Source organism: Gymnodraco acuticeps, unplaced genomic scaffold (assembly GCF_902827175.1).
Source record: "Gymnodraco acuticeps unplaced genomic scaffold, fGymAcu1.1, whole genome shotgun sequence".
In the NCBI taxonomy this organism is placed as follows: Eukaryota; Metazoa; Chordata; class Actinopteri; order Perciformes; family Bathydraconidae; genus Gymnodraco; species Gymnodraco acuticeps.
This window is the reverse complement of record NW_022990238.1, coordinates 244,470-262,500: the sequence shown is the minus strand read 5'-3', so window position 1 is coordinate 262,500 and position 18,031 is coordinate 244,470. Positions and strand designations below refer to the sequence as shown.

General features: G+C 45.7%; 1 protein-coding gene across 1 annotated transcript in view; it reads left to right on the top strand.

Moving 5' to 3' along the window:
- pitpnc1a (phosphatidylinositol transfer protein cytoplasmic 1a) overlaps positions 1 to 13,256 on the top strand; it is a 21,555-nt gene extending 8,299 nt beyond the window's left edge. Inside the window, 5 exon segments of the mRNA XM_034219573.1 lie at positions 7,420 to 7,491; positions 8,922 to 9,017; positions 10,702 to 10,857; positions 11,449 to 11,512; positions 12,030 to 13,256. Of these exon segments, the coding sequence (XP_034075464.1) occupies positions 7,420 to 7,491; positions 8,922 to 9,017; positions 10,702 to 10,857; positions 11,449 to 11,512; positions 12,030 to 12,340 (699 nt within the window). The 3' untranslated portion in view covers positions 12,341 to 13,256.
- The last annotated feature ends 4,775 nt before the right edge of the window (positions 13,257 to 18,031 follow it).

Sequence of the window (18,031 nt, the reverse complement as noted above, 5' to 3'; positions counted from 1 at the left end):
AAATTTCACATCAGGGAAAACTGTGATCTGGAAACTCAATTAAATCCAAACATTGTATTTATTGATGTATTTATTTCTTAACCACTTTTTCTGCAATAATAAAGGGTACCCAAGGCACAGGTGTAAATCAGCATTGCCTATTTATTTATTTTCCACTGAATCTTGATGTGTTCCCATGTTTAAGTGATAATACCTCCTGTGGGTTGTGTGTGTACCCTGGGGTCACCTCCCTGTTGGATTTATCTGAAATAACAAGGAGGAGTCCAGGGTGAATCCTGATCAGAATCCTAATGAACTGACTCTTGTTTTATACAAGGAGCAGCAGTTCTTCTAGAAAGCTCCTCTCCATGTCCGTAAAGGGTAAACAATTACACCCTGGGACAACAACTCATCCCAGCTGTATCTGAACTTTTTAACATACTACTTTTAGGCTCCATAGATCAATCAATGTTTATTTATATAGCCCAATATCACAAATGTTACATTTGTCTCAGTGGACTTTGACAGTTGTACAAAATATCATATGACAATACGACACCCTCTGTCCTTAGACCCTCACATCGTACAAGGAAAAAACTTCCGAAGAAAACCCACAGTTTAAAGGGAAAAATGGGAGAAACCTCAGGGAGAGCAACAGAGGAGGGATCCCTCTCCCAGGACGGACAGACGTGCAATAGATGCCGTGGTAAATAAGGTTGAAATGTGAAATCGACTTGTAAGACCTATAGGCTCACATTGATTGTCATTGATCGCCGTTCAATATCGATACATCAAGCTAATTCTTCTTTAAAAAACAGTGTTAAAAACCCAAAGCTCTCAAAGATATACCCGGTTAATTGACTTTTGCTGAGAAAAAAGCATTAATGATTGCTCTGGGACATTAGCCTGCCCACCTTGTGTCTGTGGGCAGCAGGAAGACATCAATGAAACACAACTCTTCTCCTCTGACGCTGTACAGATACATTTAACATTTGGATGTTTGAGGATGTTCATGATTTGAAAGTGAACAGATAACTTCTTCTAACGTTACAACCTTAAGAACATGACATGTTACTTCAGCATCCCTTTTCCTGAAAATATGCTATAGGTGTACAAGCTGCTCACAATATTCTCAACTCAGCAATCATTGTGTGGATTTAGATATAAGAGCCTCTACAAACCAGATGTCCACTTATAACAGTTATACCCTGTGTTGAAGGTGCTGTGTTGTCATGCTGCCAAATGGCCTAAATGATAATTAAATGAAATGTTTTGTTGATGAGTTAGCCCAAGGTGGGGGTGATGATGCAAAAGATGAGGTTTATGATTGGTAGTGGCAATGACCATGACTTTATGAATCAGAATAGGGAGTCATGTCGCAAAGCTATGCCACACTTTCCTGTCTACCTGCCACCAACAGATACATGTGTGGCTCTTAATGAAATATCTTAATAACTATCCGATGATTCCATGTCATTTTGAACATTAGGGAATACCATCAACCAGCATCATCATCAGGTCAAACATTATGATATATGATCAATCACCTCAAAACAATGACCATTAGTTTTCCCGCCTGTAATTTGTGTTCTGTATAGCTATATGAATGCCCATGTTAGCATTTACCTTCACATTGGGGGCCACACATTGAGGGCATTAAGCAATGTGCACGATCACTGTGTGAAGTGTGTGATAGTGGCTGGGCCCGTCCATAAAAACCTGCATACTGCTTTGTGAGGTTGATACTGTACACAATTAAAACAATGACTTAACAATTATGTAAAATAAAAGCAGAGTCATTCTTCTGTGTATGACATTGTCTTCTCTTGAATGACAGTCTCTTTCATAAAACAAACACACACACAATACCCACGACACACCTTTCTTGTTTTCCTCGTCTCCCCTGATAAGAGTCACAAGGCCAGTAGGAATACTGCAACTGTGCACTATAATTACAGTGAGAAACATGCCCTTCCCCCTTTCTCTGCGTGACCTTCACACAACACACACACACCACACACACCCACACACACACAACCACACACATCACACACACACACCACACACACACACACACACACACACACACACACACACAACACACACACAACACACACACACACACACACAACACACACACACACACACAACCACACACTAGCACACGACACACACACACGACACACATGTTTTCACCATGAGCTTCAAGTATCCGGCCCTATAGCTCATTCTCTCCTCAATCCCTCCTGCTGTCTTTGTCCTGCAGTCACACACACACACACACACACACACACACACACACACACACACCACACACACCACACACACACCACATTCACACACACACACACACACACAGTTCACCATGAGCTTCAAGTATCCCGGCCCTATAGCTCATCTCTCCTCAATCCCCTCCTGCTGTACTTTGTCCCTGCAGGGTCCCCACACACACACACACACACACACACACACACACACACACACACACACACACACACATAGCCTACATACATACATACACATACACATACACACACAAGCTTGTACACCATCAGCCTTTTTAAACAGTAGGCTATCCCACCATTCTTTGGTTGTATAATAATTGGAAGTGTCGAGCTTTAGGCCCCGGCCACACGAGGACGATAACGGTCGTTTCCGTTACCGTTTTGTGTCATATTATAGGCCATTCGGCCACATTAGAACGACAGAATATGGCACTAAACGACTACGGTAACGGGTCCCAAGGTGGATAGAACGGCATACGCAACGCTCGGGGGGGTCCAACGGCTCCGTGTGTATACGCCCTATAGCAGAAGTGCCCGAGTACGTCGACCGCGGGGGCAATGCTGGTAGATCGCGAGTCATTCATATAAAAAAAAAAAAAATCCAGCTCCGTTAAAATAGACAAAACTGGTTTAGATCCCTCCTCCTTGGCCTCCCTGCCACTTAATTCAGGAGTTTACTTGATTGACAGAAAAAGCGACCTATCGCTTTCCAATCTGTTAACCCAGAATGCAAAGCGATACAAAATCAGTGAAGTGCCGGGAAAACTCAAAAAGAGAAAGAGACAAAGAGACAAACAACAAAATGAGTGCGGGACCGAGCAAAAAGCTAAAGACATACCACTTCCACCCAGAATAGGAGGAATAATATTTTGTTGTGATGTCACATTCAAAGGTTATTTGCCTTATTTGTAAAGCAAGCCTCGCTCTGCCAAAGAAAGGTAACGTGGAGGCATTATCGGAGTGTTCACAAGGCATATGACAGCGACTTCCCTCCGAGTAGCGAGTTGAGAAAGAGAAAGGTCATGTATTATTGCTACACAAACATTATCTCGCAGTCTTAGTGTCGGCAACTCGTTTCTAACATGCAAAAAGACAAACAAATGCGTCTATGGTCGGTGTATTTTCGACCTTTCCAATCCAGACGAGATCTCTCTCTCCCCGTCTGTGTGCGAGGGGGCGGGGCAGTTTACACACACGCAGCTGCTACAAGCAGCAACACACGGAGGAGATGGCGGAGAGAAGCGCTCCAAAGTGTGGTTAAATGTTACCCGTCTTGAGGAGGTGGACAATGCTCGTTGCCAAGAGTGTTTAGCATGTAAGGGCGGTAACACGAGCAATGTGTCTAAACATTTAGCAAAAGTGCTCCACATTCAGACGGAGAAATGCACCGGGTTCGACTGTCTTTCTAGTAGCTCTGTAGCCCCATCCACGAGTAACGTTTCCACGTCAGGTGTTATGTATGCTAGCAGCAACACACGGAGTTAACACCATTATACAAACATGGGTTAATGATTAGAGGAACAGAGTTACTCTTTATTTTGTTAAAGTTTCAGCTATTCTGTTCACAGTTCTGTCATCAGATTATTTAATACGATTTGTTAAAACACTGTTGTTTCTTTTGATGTGAAATATTATTTAATTTAAATAAAAAGCAATGTTAATTTTGTTAAGTTAATTTAATAATATATGTATTTTTGAATCAAGTATTCATCTTTATTGTCCTCATTGTTAGTTTCCACATGCCTAAAACAACCTCAAGCTAAATCTAAAAGTTGATGGCTAAATAAGAGTGTTTGAGAAATTGTGCAAGGCATACAGTAATAGTCGATTAATCGTTTCATTAATCGATTATCAAATTAGTCGTTTGTTGCAGCCCTATTGTAGTTATCCCATGTATAAATAAAACGTGTTATTCAGCAACCCTTGCAATTTGGGATTTTATTTTTGGTTGGTAGACCTCGGTGAGCTGGTCATTTCAAAAGTAGCTCACCAGCCAAAAAAGTGTGGGCACCCCTGCCCTATAGCCTACGATCATTTTCTGATAATGATGATGAGGCAATAGCCCCACCTCTACTGCTCACCCCCGCGTCAAAGTAAACTGCACACTAAATTCAGATTATTTATCTTTCTCTCGATATGGACCTAAACGCGAGTGAAGTCTAATCTGACAGGACGGAGACACGCAGCTCTGCTCAGCTCTGTGATGCAGCGGTGAACGGAGCAAAACACACACTTCAAGTCAGATCATCACCCTTAGCTATTTTAATTACCTCTCAAACTACCTAAACTAGTTATAAATATGTTTATTTTTACTGTCGGCCGGGTCACTCATTACTGGATCAGCTGCTGCATGAGACTGACACTAGGCTTGTTTGAGACAAGCGAGACCTGCGCAGACCTGCGCAGACCTGCGCAGTTGCGATCAACGTCTTGCTAGTGCGTTGCATGATGGTTAGTCACTTTGTCCGACTTGCTCTGGAGGCCCGCCTACATGAGACGTTGAAATCTCGCGGGACAAAGACGCCCGCAGCCTTGAGAGCGAGGCGCTGCGAGGCGGCGCAGTTCCTCTCCACGAGCTGCGGAAGCGAAATGCTTGATGGGAAACGACTCGCTGGTATCTCGAGCTGAGCGCTCATTGGTGGTTTTTACCACGTGCTGGAGATGAAACTCTCCAATTGGCTGGGCAAAAGTTTGTTGTTGTTTTGTGTCAGTTTTACGTCGCCATTTCCATTCACGTTTTTCATCATGGTTCCACAATATTTATCATCATGAAATTAATATCTATATATTTTATACTATACTTGCACTGCTTACCGTTTTCATACTTTATATATCTTAGCATATTCATACACACTGTTCATACTGCTCACAGGCTGCTGTGTATATCTAGTGTATTCATACCCCTCACTGTTTATTCATCATTCAATTCATTCTATATTTTATTCTGTAGATTGTGTACATTACTTTTCACTTCACTGCTTGTTGCACTTCTGGTTAGAAGCTAAACTGTATTTCGTTGTCTCAGTACCTGTAATATGTGCAATAACAATAAAGTTGAATCTAATCTTGAGCAGGAACAAATGTATTTACTTAGTAGTAGCCTACATATCTGACATTAACGATTAAACACATGCGTGCATTCTTTATAAATGCAAACCGAGTCAAGCCGACTCCGGAGGTGGCGGTATGCACCTTAAAGTTGTTTGCCAAATAACCGAGAGAAGAAGAAGAAGAAGACGAAGCCGACTCCGGGGTTGCGTTCCGATAATCCAAAAATCAGCTCCTAAATTCTTATCCTATCTCCTATTCCTTGACCTCTGAGTGAAACGTTACGGGGTTAAGGGATAGTGGATAGGAGAATTCAAAAGGATTTAGGAGAAGAGACTGCGGTACTTTAGAGAATCCGAATGCACTTTCACTATCCGACGTGTTTATGATGCGCCAGCGGACGTCATGAATGTGCGTCTGCTGCTGTGGGGAACTATGGAAACTACAGTTTTCTATACAGCGGACTACAACATGGATGTTTAATAAGAACGAGGGACTACTGTAAACTCATCTAGAGACTCTGCACCGTGCTCTGATGCTGTTGCTTTATGCTTTATGAACGTGGACAACAGAGAAACATATTCTTCATGACCAAAGTTGGAATTGAAATAAAAAAGGAAAGTGAAACTTATGCTCGTCACCCTCTCCCTCCGGTCCACATTAATACAAATGATCCCAATACGTATGATTGTATGAACTATGAAAATATCTTAAAATCAATACAAATGTATGTATTATAATTGTTAGTCCTTAACATCTATCACTGTGTATATCACCATTCAAACATCTTTTAAAAGTTGAACAAACCCCACACAGCTCAGTAAAGACTGTGAAATGTTGACTTTATTTGATCATTTCAGTAAAAACTAACGTTCATATTTCTCTTTTTGATTATAATACTGATGAACGTTCAGAAAAAAGCACTTTGGCAACTTACCACATACGTTTTAAAATTCTTAATAAGCACCGTAACTTTCATGATATCATTTCTCGGTCATAATCGGTTGTTTCTGTGAACGGCCGACTGTTGAGTGACGGCAAATGCTGCGGCTGCAATGCATTGTGGGGCAGCATTTTCTCCTCTCCTTTCGGTTAGGGAGGTCCAGTGGTTCCTAAGCTAAAGGAGGTTATAAAGGAAGTTTGAAACCTCCTTTCCTTTCATTTGGAGAATTGGAACGGCACTTATCATGGCTGCCAGTGAGGGACTTCCGGGTCATTTCACTCCGTTAGGAAGGTTCCTAAGCTAAATGGACTATTGGAATGCAACCCGGTCTGTCCGACTTCAGGCGAGCTTTTTGAGACCTCCCCCGGCTGCGATGGGCTATTCTCGTCTACTTTCGAGGCGAGCCGCAACGCGTCTCAAACAAGCCTACTGTCAGAAGAGAGGGAGGAAAAAGAGAGGCTCCATGTATTTTATTATTATATTATATATATTCGTTATTCATTTGTTTTAAAGCTCAATAAATAACAAGGAAAACCTTTGACCGGCACTTTTATAATTTTGTCCGGAAGATTTAAACTTTAATACACGTTGACTGGCGAAAAACTCTGCCCGCTTCCCTCGGTCCCCACCGCGGAGAATAAACAGAAGGGCAATCATGACAACCATGCTTCTTCGCTGCTTTTGTGGAGGAAGTTACAGCGCCACGTACAGGCTCGGCATATGTAGCCTACTGCAGCTTCTCCAGCGGTTGGAGCTAAACGGAGCTGTCTCGTGTGGACAGAAACTTTCCGGTGTCTATTGCGTGTGGAGTGAACGGAAGCCATTTTTGCTATTGCGCTTGCGTTTTACCGTTATCGTCCTCGTGTGGCCGGGGCCTTAATCTCATCAAGATGCCGTGTTTAGGAGTGAATGAAGAGCAGTCAATATGGTGCAATAAATCTACTCAGTAAGCTTAAAGATCATAATTACTCATCTTGTTTGGGCAATAAAGATCTGTGAGACACAATTAGTCTCACATCTCTTTTTGTGAGTCCGTCAACAAAAAAATCACATGTTGTACTTGTGTGTGGTGATCCAAACCCCTAAGCCATGTAATTATCATCTCACAAGGTGATCACTGTTCAAATCAATTTCTCTTTGGTGTGTATTTTCTATCCACTCCAGTGCTCCTTCCTGCCCAAGTTTTCCATCCACATAGAATCCAAATACGAGGACAACAAGGGGAGCAATGATAATGTGAGTAGAGCTCAGAGTGTCATGTGGTGGACAAAGTAAAAGAGGTCTTAGCTTGGCTTTTCAACAGATGTATTTGAAGTTTTTTGCTGAATCTCCTTTCTTGTACATCTAACAGTCCCCGATTGCACAACTGTCTATTTCATTGCCTTTTTTTCCTTCCCATATTGTCACCAATCCTTCTGCTTCAAAGCCTCTAAATCCGAAATGTTAAATTCTACTGCGTCATTGTGCCATCTTTAATTTTGAGACTTTGCCCACAATTCAGAGTGGATCAGCACCCATTCTGCTATGCTCTCACTCCTGTACAGGGGTTTCCTGTGGTATATATTTTTTATTTTACCATATTTGTTTATTCCGTTGCTCTGTCACACCAGAAACACTTTTCACTCACAAGCAGGATATATCTTACAATGTCGTTTCCATAAACAGTTGTGTGACTAAATAACAAAATGATGAAGTTATGGCAGTACAAGCACAAAATAAAAAGCTAAAACGTAAAGACATCATCAACCACCTGCCCTTCAATCAGTTCCATTTGATCAGTTTAGTGCAATGTAATGGATGTTATTGGCTTGAAAACATTATTTCCAAAACATACGTACAGCACAAACACATATCAATATGTCAAATGACTAAAGTGATAAAAGCATAGAGTATTACATCAATGTAGAAGTACTGTTCTTGATATCCATCTCTTCCTCAGAGCCACTTAACACTTTCCTGGCAGTAAGGTGCAAGGTTACGCAATCCTGCCATGATCCACTCTGCAGCTGAAAACAAAAGGCCGCAGCTCCACCTAGTGGTGGCTAGTGGGAGCTGCAAACCCAGTCAGACGCGTTCACAGAACATCAGGTCATTATTTCACATTTGAAGCTGATCGTAACAAGTGGGGGTGTTTTAGAAGTGAGGGCAGAAGAGTTAAATACAAGTGTTCGCTCCTTCCGCTCTCAATGTTACACTTCCCTCCACCGCCTTCACCATTTGTACATCTCATCCTCCATTCTCTTCCCTTTCAATAACCTTTTCATCCCTCGCACTGCCCTTTCTCCCTTCCGCTACACCTGTATAAAAGATTGTTCAAAGCAGGATAAACTGTGACGCAGGAGCCGTAAAATGATTGTGAAGAGAGCGGATACCTGGCTGACATTGCTGTGCTGTTCCTGTGTGACACAAATTACTGATCACACGTAGTGACTCATATAAGTCCTCACAGTTTGTATTGTCGGAGGGTAAAGGCAGAAGGACGGCTATCATATGGTTTGAGACCAACAGAATAATGTGTTTTGAAACTTCCAAACCTAATTCAACTCCTGCTTTACTGTGAAAGTGTGTGATGCTGTCCGATCACAGCCATAACAAATAAGAAGAAAAATAGCCTTGCAACATCCCACAACATTTTATTCATCTTTGAACTCCTCCCTGTTCCTCAGATCTTTAGCAGCGAGCCCAAAGAAGAGGAAACAGAGGTGTGTACCGTGGACATCGCCTATGATGAGATCCCCGAGCGCCACTACAAGGACTCCGAGGTGAGGGGAGTCAAGCCACTGAACTCAGGATACACATGTTTATTTTTGAGTGTTAAGGGGAACAGAGTGAATTAAAGCACACACTCATGGTAGAGATAGAGTAATGAACAACGGAAAGAAGAGAGTATGGAGACAGACAGAAGCACAGCAGGGGGGCAGAGAAGTCAACAAAAGAGAAATGAGGAGAAGGAAAGGCGTGTATGCAGACAAACAGGAACAGTGTTATCTTTCTTTAGCACGCTCGTATTCGACGACCAGCTGGTCTTCTGCCTCCTCAGAGTGATGGAAACACACGTTTATGTGAGGGGGAAGTGATGGACATTAGCTGGGGTGATTTGACATGTGTGTGTGTGTGTGTGTCATGTGTGATGGTCGTAAAGAGCTGAGCTATTAATAGTCAGGAGGGGTCATGATGTCACTGCAGTGGTGTTTCATTATTGACACCTCTACACACACACACTCACAAACACACACATATACACACCTCCTGACAGGCTTTATGATCTCCTGCTTTTATCCACTCAAGAGCTAAAAATAGCACCAAGATGCGGTCCTGAGGTAAACGTGGATGTCACATGGCTGATGTAAATAGCATTTGATTTCCAAGAAAGATGGGTTTTGGATAAACAAGAGTCACACCCCACAATGCATCACAGAGACTGGTCTTATTAATGGAAGTCACCTTCAAAGCTTTAATGCACCTACAGCACGTGGGCCTTATATGCTAGACACATATATCACCATCACGTTTTCTTATTTAAATAAAAGATAAAGGTACACTTGTATAAAGACATGTATTGACTGAGAAGAACAAGAAACATGGTGCTTTGTTATAAATTCACATACATATACAGGTTATATTAAGATTTTTGTTATGGTTAGTATGTGACATTTTTAAAATGCTCTATCATAGTAAAATATCACTTAGAGAAAATGACTTAACACATCTGGAAGCTATGCAATTAATACATTCCCTGACATGGTATTTTTATTTAAAAAAGAAGAAAGTTCTCATTATCTTAAAGAAAATAAAAATGTAAAAGAAACAAGCTCTACTTTACTGTTTAGTCTAGTTCCCAGCATAGTAAACCGGAAATGTTGAGTACCCCAAAGTGTTGTGTTAGAAATGGATAGTAGGGATCTCTAGCACATAGAAACTGCCGGATGCTAACTTGCATATGTTGGGCATTTGCACATAAGTTGCGTTAATTAGCATTAATGGCATTATGTGGATAATTGTTTAAACATTTATTGGCAGATTTGGACAATTTTGGACTGGTTTTGGGGGTTATTGAGGATGCTGAATCCTTTACTGACATTACATTACATACATATATATGACATGAGCACTACAGCAGTGTTATTCTATAGGGAGCAGGGATTAATGCACTCTTAAGTTTGTGATTAGGGAGTCCCAGCATGCAGCTGTACTCTGCTTTAGGGCCGTAATGAATGAAGGTGATCCTGTGCTGTAGGCAAGGAGGAGTTAAGAGAGAGTGTGTGTTTGTGTGTGTGAGAGAGAGATGATGGAAAATAATATTTCACAGAGGTATGGGTTTAAAAACAGGAGGAAGCCAATCCTTTAAGAGGATTTTTGTTCTTTCCTTTTAAGGTCTCAAATTTTAACATAGGATTTACTTTTTCCTGAGGAATAAGTTGTAACTGGTGTCTAATGGTCTTGCAGGACCTGCGGTATTTTAAGTCAAAGAAGACTAACCGAGGCGTCCTACAGGAAGGATGGATCGACAGCCAAGAGCCCATCATGTGCTCCTACAAACTGATCACGGTCAAATTTGAAGTCTGGGGCCTGCAAACACGTGTGGAGCAGTATGTACACAAGGTCTGGATACATTCTCATAAATACATTTCCCATTGCCCATTGCTCCTATATCCATGTTAGTGCCTTAGGCATTTAATGTGCTGCTCTGAAAACATTTGACACACAACTATGAACCAAATCAGTGTTATATCTGCCCTTTTCACATCTTACAGAATCATTTCATCATCTCCCTTTACACCGGCTGCACAGTTTTAAACCTCATATCTCCTATATCCAAAATCCATTTCACCTATAGCCCTCCACAGCATCTGTATCTGGGGTGAACTGTCTCTGTGTTCTCCTTGCCCGAGGCACGCACACACACGCACACACACACACACACACACACACACACACACGCACACACAGGCAGGGCCATTACTAACATAGTAAAGCGAGAGTGACTCATATTAATCCCATTCCTCCAGGGTTGTACGGAAGGATTTAGAACTTTAATGGGTTTTAAAACGGCCTTCAGAGTTGAATCATTCTTATTCACCACCTCTCTCCTTGATCTCCCGCCCCCGTCTTCTGTCCCTCTTTACTTTACTTCCTGTATGATTTTGCTCCTCTTTTGATTCCTCGTCTTCTCTTTTTTCTAATGCTGCTCAGGTGATTCGAGATGTCCTGCTTTTAGGACACAGGCAGGCCTTTGCCTGGGTGGATGAGTGGATTGGTAAGTTTGTTTGTGCTCATGACAAATGGGTTAGTTTGTGTGACTCACCTCAAGATGGCAGTGTGATTATGTGGCAAGGACCTTTTGTAAATAACAGACAAATTAGTATATAGGCAAGGATTCTATGGAGAGTGAATTGGCATAAAACACTAAACTAATAAGTAAAAGATAAGTTAATATGTCTCTTTAGACGAATCTGCGTGATTCAAATTCCATCGTGTTTTAAGGAGATAAGGAATACTAAAATAAAGGACGTAATCAATGTTTATTGACTGCCTTATCTGAGTTATTAAGTCTTTCACATAAATGGAAATAAGCATTGACATACTGACTGTCTAATCTTATTTGGCTCAAAATAAATTATGAAACAATTCACTCTCTTCTATGCACAATCATACAGGGTCACAATTGAGACAATGATCTTCATCCATTTACATTTTTTAGAAGGATTCACTCTCTTCCGTAGATTTAAATCATGAAATGTATTCTTGTTTCTAAGCGTGTGATTTCTCCACAGAAATGACCATGGAGGAGGTCAGAGAGTATGAGCGTGCCACACAAGAAGCCACCAACCTGAAGATCGGCTCCTTCCCTCCCGCCATCTCCATCTCAGAGACCCCCCTGCCCTCTGTCGCTCGCAGCGGCCCCAGCAGCGCCCCGTCCACCCCCTTCTCCACAGAAGCCCCAGAGTTCCTGTCGGTTCCAAAGGAGCGTCCCAGGAAGAAGTCTGCTCCGGAGACCCTGACCCTGCCGGACCCGGGTCGCAGGGATTCCCTCTTCAAGCTGCCAAACTTTTTCTCCTGGAACTCCAGTCCGCAGCCCGAATGAGAGCGGGGCTGAACGCCTTCGACCCGTGGACCAGTGGAGGCTGCCTGCCCAGCACATCCCACAATAACCCCTCAGCCAGCCGAAGTGAAGGAGACTTTTCACTGTCCTGGTAACCCCCTCCGCAGACTCGTCGGTGTTACAGGTGCACACAGGCGGCCTGATGTCCTTAGCAAACAGTCCTGCGAGGTGTAAAGGTAAAGTGCGTCCCATTGAGAGAAACAGCTGGAGGCTCCTCATCCTCCTCAGAAAACCAGCGCCGTGCATCAGACAGTATTAGTCAGAGTGTAGCGTACATTCCTGAAAATGTTTTATCCCACAGTTTAACTCCTGTGTAGACAGATCAGTCACTTCTCGTGTACAGAAAACTGTTTTCTTTCCTGCTTTGAGCATCTGAGTCTCTGGCTGTGTTACCTGGAGCTTGTGGTTTGATGTATTTGTTGATGTGGTTGGGACTTTTCCACGGATTCTTGTTGGCCACTGTATCAGTTTAGTATTAAGGTTTTCACAGTCAGGTGTAAGGTGATTATGTATTCTTGTATATATTGTATCAACATTACATAACCTGTAAAATGTCCGTACTTAAAAACAATATTATATCCAGTAATGATGCTGCTATGAAAGTGTATTTTAGAGAACAGGACTCTCTTTCCTCTCTAAGTGTTTATGATAGTGAGGCACAACGTGTGTAATCGCATGATTTGAACTATGAAGGCTGCTTTTGAAATATTCTATGTTCTCTATTTTTACTGTTATCTCAGTCTCACACTTGCTGTTGAGTTTTAACAGACTGGTCATGTGGTTTCTGTGTTATTTTGCAGCTTTATTCATTTGAAAATGTATTCTTGTTTTTATGTCATACTGTTGATGGGTTTTGTATTCAGTCAATTATATTAAAATGCAATCTTGTTGTAATCCATCATCGTGTGGGGAGTCATTATTACCCTTTATTTGCAAATAAAAAAATAACCACTATACACACATTCGTAACCTGAAGTTAGTCAGAAGCCAGAGGTGTTAACAATCATTGAATATATGCAAAGTGCTCATGGGACATAAACCAAATATCTTCCACACGTTTTTTTTCTTGGTTCTAAAGGGTGCATAACAGTAAAGTTGTCTCACTTTCTGAACTGTTGTACCTGACATAGCATTAAAATTAATTAAATCCACATTACTGATGATTATTTATCAAACATCTAGGCAGCAAGAGTCAACCCTTCAATATCTGTTTTGTACTGATTTTATAACTACAAACATGGGAAGAACATTTTGTATTTGCTAAATGAAAGTCCTGCACTTAAAGGTGGGGTAGGTAATTTTGGAGAAACCAGCTCGAGTGCGCTAAAATGTGAAAATACCATAGACTGTATATATAAAGGAAAATACACAGCCGGAAAAAAATCTGCCACTTCCTTACAGAGCCCCTCCTCCAACACACACGAACGCGCACATGACCAATGAGGGCACGAGATAAGTTTGTGCACAGACGGCTTCCACAGATGACATGTTTGTATGGATTTTTTGTCAAAGCACTCAAGATATTCATTGCTATCGGGATGTTAAGAGCATTCCATGGAATGTAACAATAAGTGTTTCTCGAGCCGGTTTCTCCTACCCCACCTTTAAGGTTCAATTCCTAAACAAATAGCTACAGTATGATTATATTTTACAAATGTAATGTTTATCCAATGAGACAGGATTGTAAAACAAGTGTAAATGTAGTTCTGTGATTAAGTCCAGGCCCGTTATATGGTGTGTTGTGGTGACACGTTATTGGACATAATTCACCTTGCTTATTGTGTTGCCACACGGACCCTTTAGTGGGGAACACCTGTAGCTTTAGCTGCCATTCCTGCTAGCTCATCAGGCAGAGCAGTGCATGTGTTAACCTCTCTGAAAGTAATGGATAATAAAGATTGGAACTCCATTCTTAATACACCGCCTCCGACTCTCTTTTCACGGCACTACACTGGTGACCCTGACTTTTCCGAGAAAGTTTCCGGAAAATTAACGAACATGGCTGAGCGCGATGTTTTCATAAAGCTGCCGGAATTCTGGGAGCACACCGCGGAGGCATGGTTCGCACACGTGGAGGCACATTTCGCCTGCCGACAGGTCCGTGACGGGGACCTAAAATACTACCATGTGGTAGCAGCGCTGGGGAGCTCCACGTCGTCCAGGTTGGTGGGATTCATCGCAGCCCCCCCCCACATCATGGCAAATATGAGGCGATTAAGGCCCTTCTCCTTAAGACATTTAGCTTATCTGCTAAGGAGAGGGCCCGCCAGATACTTGACATTCAAGGCCTAGGAGACAGCAAGCCATCCCAGCTAATGGAGAAAATGCTAAATCTGCTAGGGGAGGAAGATCCCCGTATTTTATTCACGGAGATTTTCCTGCGTCACTTGCCTCCCCGGGTACAGACGGCGCTGGCCAACACGCCTGTCACGGAGCCCCGTGCTTTGGCTGAGGAAGCGGATCGTTTTTTCCTGGCTACGCAACAGCCCGGGGCAGAGACGTTAGCCGCGACGCTCAGCGGCCCACCGGCAGTCAAGAAAGCGTGGCGGAGGCCGGACACGGCTGTGGCTAGCCGGCGTGGAGACGCCGGAGAGTGCGTTTACCACGCACGTTTCGGGACAAGGGCGAAGAGATGCATCGCTCCGTGCAGCTACAAACCCCCGGGAAACGGAGGGGCCGGCGCTCAGTAGTGGCTCTGAGCGTCGGCGGCACGTGCAGGCTCCTCTTCGTCAGCGACAGCGTTTCGGGGAGCCTGTTTCTGTGTGACACGGGCGCTCAACGGAGCGTAGTTCCAGCGTCGAGTGAAGACGTCGCCCGTGGGGGGCACGGACCGCGATTGACGACGGCTAACGGCAGTCCCATTCGCACGTACGGCGTGAGGCCTATGTGTTTGTGCATCGGAGGACAGCGTTTCAGCTGGGATTTTGTGACAGCGGACATTTCTTTTCCCCTCCTCGGAGCGGATTTTTTGTGTGCTCATGGACTCTTAGTGGACCTTAAGAATAGGCGTTTGGTTGATGCCTTAACGTTTTCTTCCCTCGTGTGCACACTTGGCAGCGCAGCGTACGACGGGCTGTCAGGCTCGCTGTCAGGTGCAGACACGTTTCTCAGACTGTTGGCCGAGTTTCCAGACCTGTCGCTACCCACCTTCTCTGCGCTTACCACTAAGCATGGCGTGGAACACCACGTCACTACCGGAGGGCCTCCTGTCTACGCCAGGGCCCGGCGGTTGAACCCTTCTAAGCTGGCTGTAGCGAGGGCGGAGTTCGCAACCATGGAGCGCCTGGGCATTGTCCGCCGCTCCGACAGTCCTTGGGCTTCCCCCCTGCACGTCGTTCCCAAATCGAACGGCGGGTTCCGCCCGTGCGGGGATTACCGCCGACTCAACGACGCCACTACGCCTGACCGCTATCCGGTGCCGCACATTCAGGACTTTTCGGCGCATCTGGCCGGTACGGGGGTGTTTTCCAAGGTGGACCTGGTGCGTGGATACCACCAGGTGCCCATGCACCCCCTGGACATTCCCAAGACAGCAGTGATAACGCCTTTTGGACTTTTTGAGTTCCTGCGGATGCCTTTTGGACTCAAGAATGCCGCTCAGACGTTCCAGCGCCTGATGGACCTGCTGCGGGACCTGCCGTTTGTGTTTGTTTACCTCGACGACATACTCGTCGCCAGCGCTTCAGTGCAGGAGCACCTGTCCCACCTCCGAGCCCTTTTCACACGGCTCAACGAACACGGATTAATCATCAATCCTGCAAAGTGCCAGTTCGGGGTGTCGGACATCGATTTCCTGGGGCACCGCGTCACCAAGGGCGGTGCGACACCTCTGCCAGCGAAGGTGGAGGCTGTTGCGGCGTTTCCTCGCCCGCTCACAGCCCCGGTCGCTCCGTGAGTTTCTGGGGATGGTGACTTTCTACCACCGTTTCATCGCCCGGGCCGCACACATCATGCGGCCGCTGTATGAAGCGTTGAAAGGCAAGACCCCCGTCCAGGAGATCGACTGGACAGCAGAGGCGGACGGCGCTTTTGCTGAGGTCAAGACCGCGTTGGCTCAGGCGGCTTTGCTGGCACACCCATCATCTACGGCTCCCATCTCCATCACCACGGACGCGTCAGACTACGCGGTCGGCGCAGTGCACGAGCAGTGGGTGGAGGGCGCTTGGCAGCCGCTCGCCTTTTTCAGCCGCCAGCTGACGCCTAGAGAACGCAAATACAGCGCCTTTGACCGGGAGCTCCTCGGACTTTATTTGGCCGTGCGGCACTTCCGTTTCATGCTGGAAGGCCGTGAATTTACGGCGTTTGTCGACCACAAGCCGCTCACCTTTGCCATGTCAAAAGTGGCGGAGCCTTGGTCGGCACGTCAGCAGCGGCAGCTGTCCTACATATCGGAGTTCACTACGGACATTAAGCACGTGGCTGGCAAGTCGAACCTGGTTGCTGATTGCCTCTCCAGGGTCGTCATCGGTGCCGTCCAGTTGGGCCTGGACTATACTCGCATCGCGGCAGACCAGGTCACAGATCCCGGCGTCCAGGCCCTGAAGGTGGAGAGCGCGGGGCTGCGCTTGGAGGACGTGGTGTTCGGCGACGCGGGCATTACTCTCCTGTGTGACGTCTCTACGGGCCTGGCGCGGCCTGTCGTCCCTGCCAGCTGGAGGCGTCCTGTGTTCGAGGCTGTGCACGGCCTGTCACACCCCGGCGTTTAAACCTTCGGTCCGTTTGGTAGCGGCGAAGTTCGTTTGGCAAGGACTGAAAAGGGACGTGAGGACTTGGGCCAGGGAGTGCGTGGCTTGTCAACGCGCTAAGGTGCACCGCCACACGAAGGCCCCCGTTGGAGCGTTTCCTGGTGCCTGAGAGGAGGTTTGATCACTTCAACATTGACCTGGTTGGTCCGTTGCCTTCCTCTCAGGGGTTTTCCTACCTCCTCACCATGGTGGACAGGACGACCCGTTGGCCGGAGGCGGTTCCGCTCGTTTCGACATCAGCCGCAGACGTTGCCCGGGCCTTCATTGCAACGTGGGTGTGTCGTTTTGGCACCCCGTCAGACATTTCCTCAGACAGGGGCTCTCAGTTCACGTCCGAGCTCTGGAACGCTGTGGCAGGCGGTTTGGGGGTTAAGCTGCACAGGACTACCGCTTACCACCCTCAGGCTAACGGTCTCTGCGAGCGCTTTCATCGCTCCATGAAGGCGGCCCTCAAGGCCGGCCTTACGGACGGTAACTGGGTCGACAAGCTGCCCTGGGTGATGCTGGGCCTGAGGACCGCACCCAAGGAAGATCTGCAGTGTTCTACAGCGGAGATGGTCTACGGTCAGCCGCTGAGAGTTCCGGGGGATTTCCTCCCAAATGCATCGGCTCCCTGGTCGGCGTCGGCCCAGCGGGCTTTCCTGCGTGACGCCGCTGAGGCCTTTGTTCCGATCCCTACTACTCAGCACGGTACTCAGGTGTCCCAGGTTCCCGCAGAGCTCCGCTCGGCGGAGCACGTGTTCATCCGGCACGATGCGCACAGAGGCCCCCTGCAGCCCCCTTATGATGGGCCTTTCCGGGTCTTGGAGCACGGGGACAAGCACCTGGTGGTCGACCTGGGTGGCAAGGCCGAGCACGTCTCGGTGGACCGGGTGAAGGCTGCTCACCTGGACTTGGACCAGCCTGTGGTGCTGGCTCGACCTCCGCG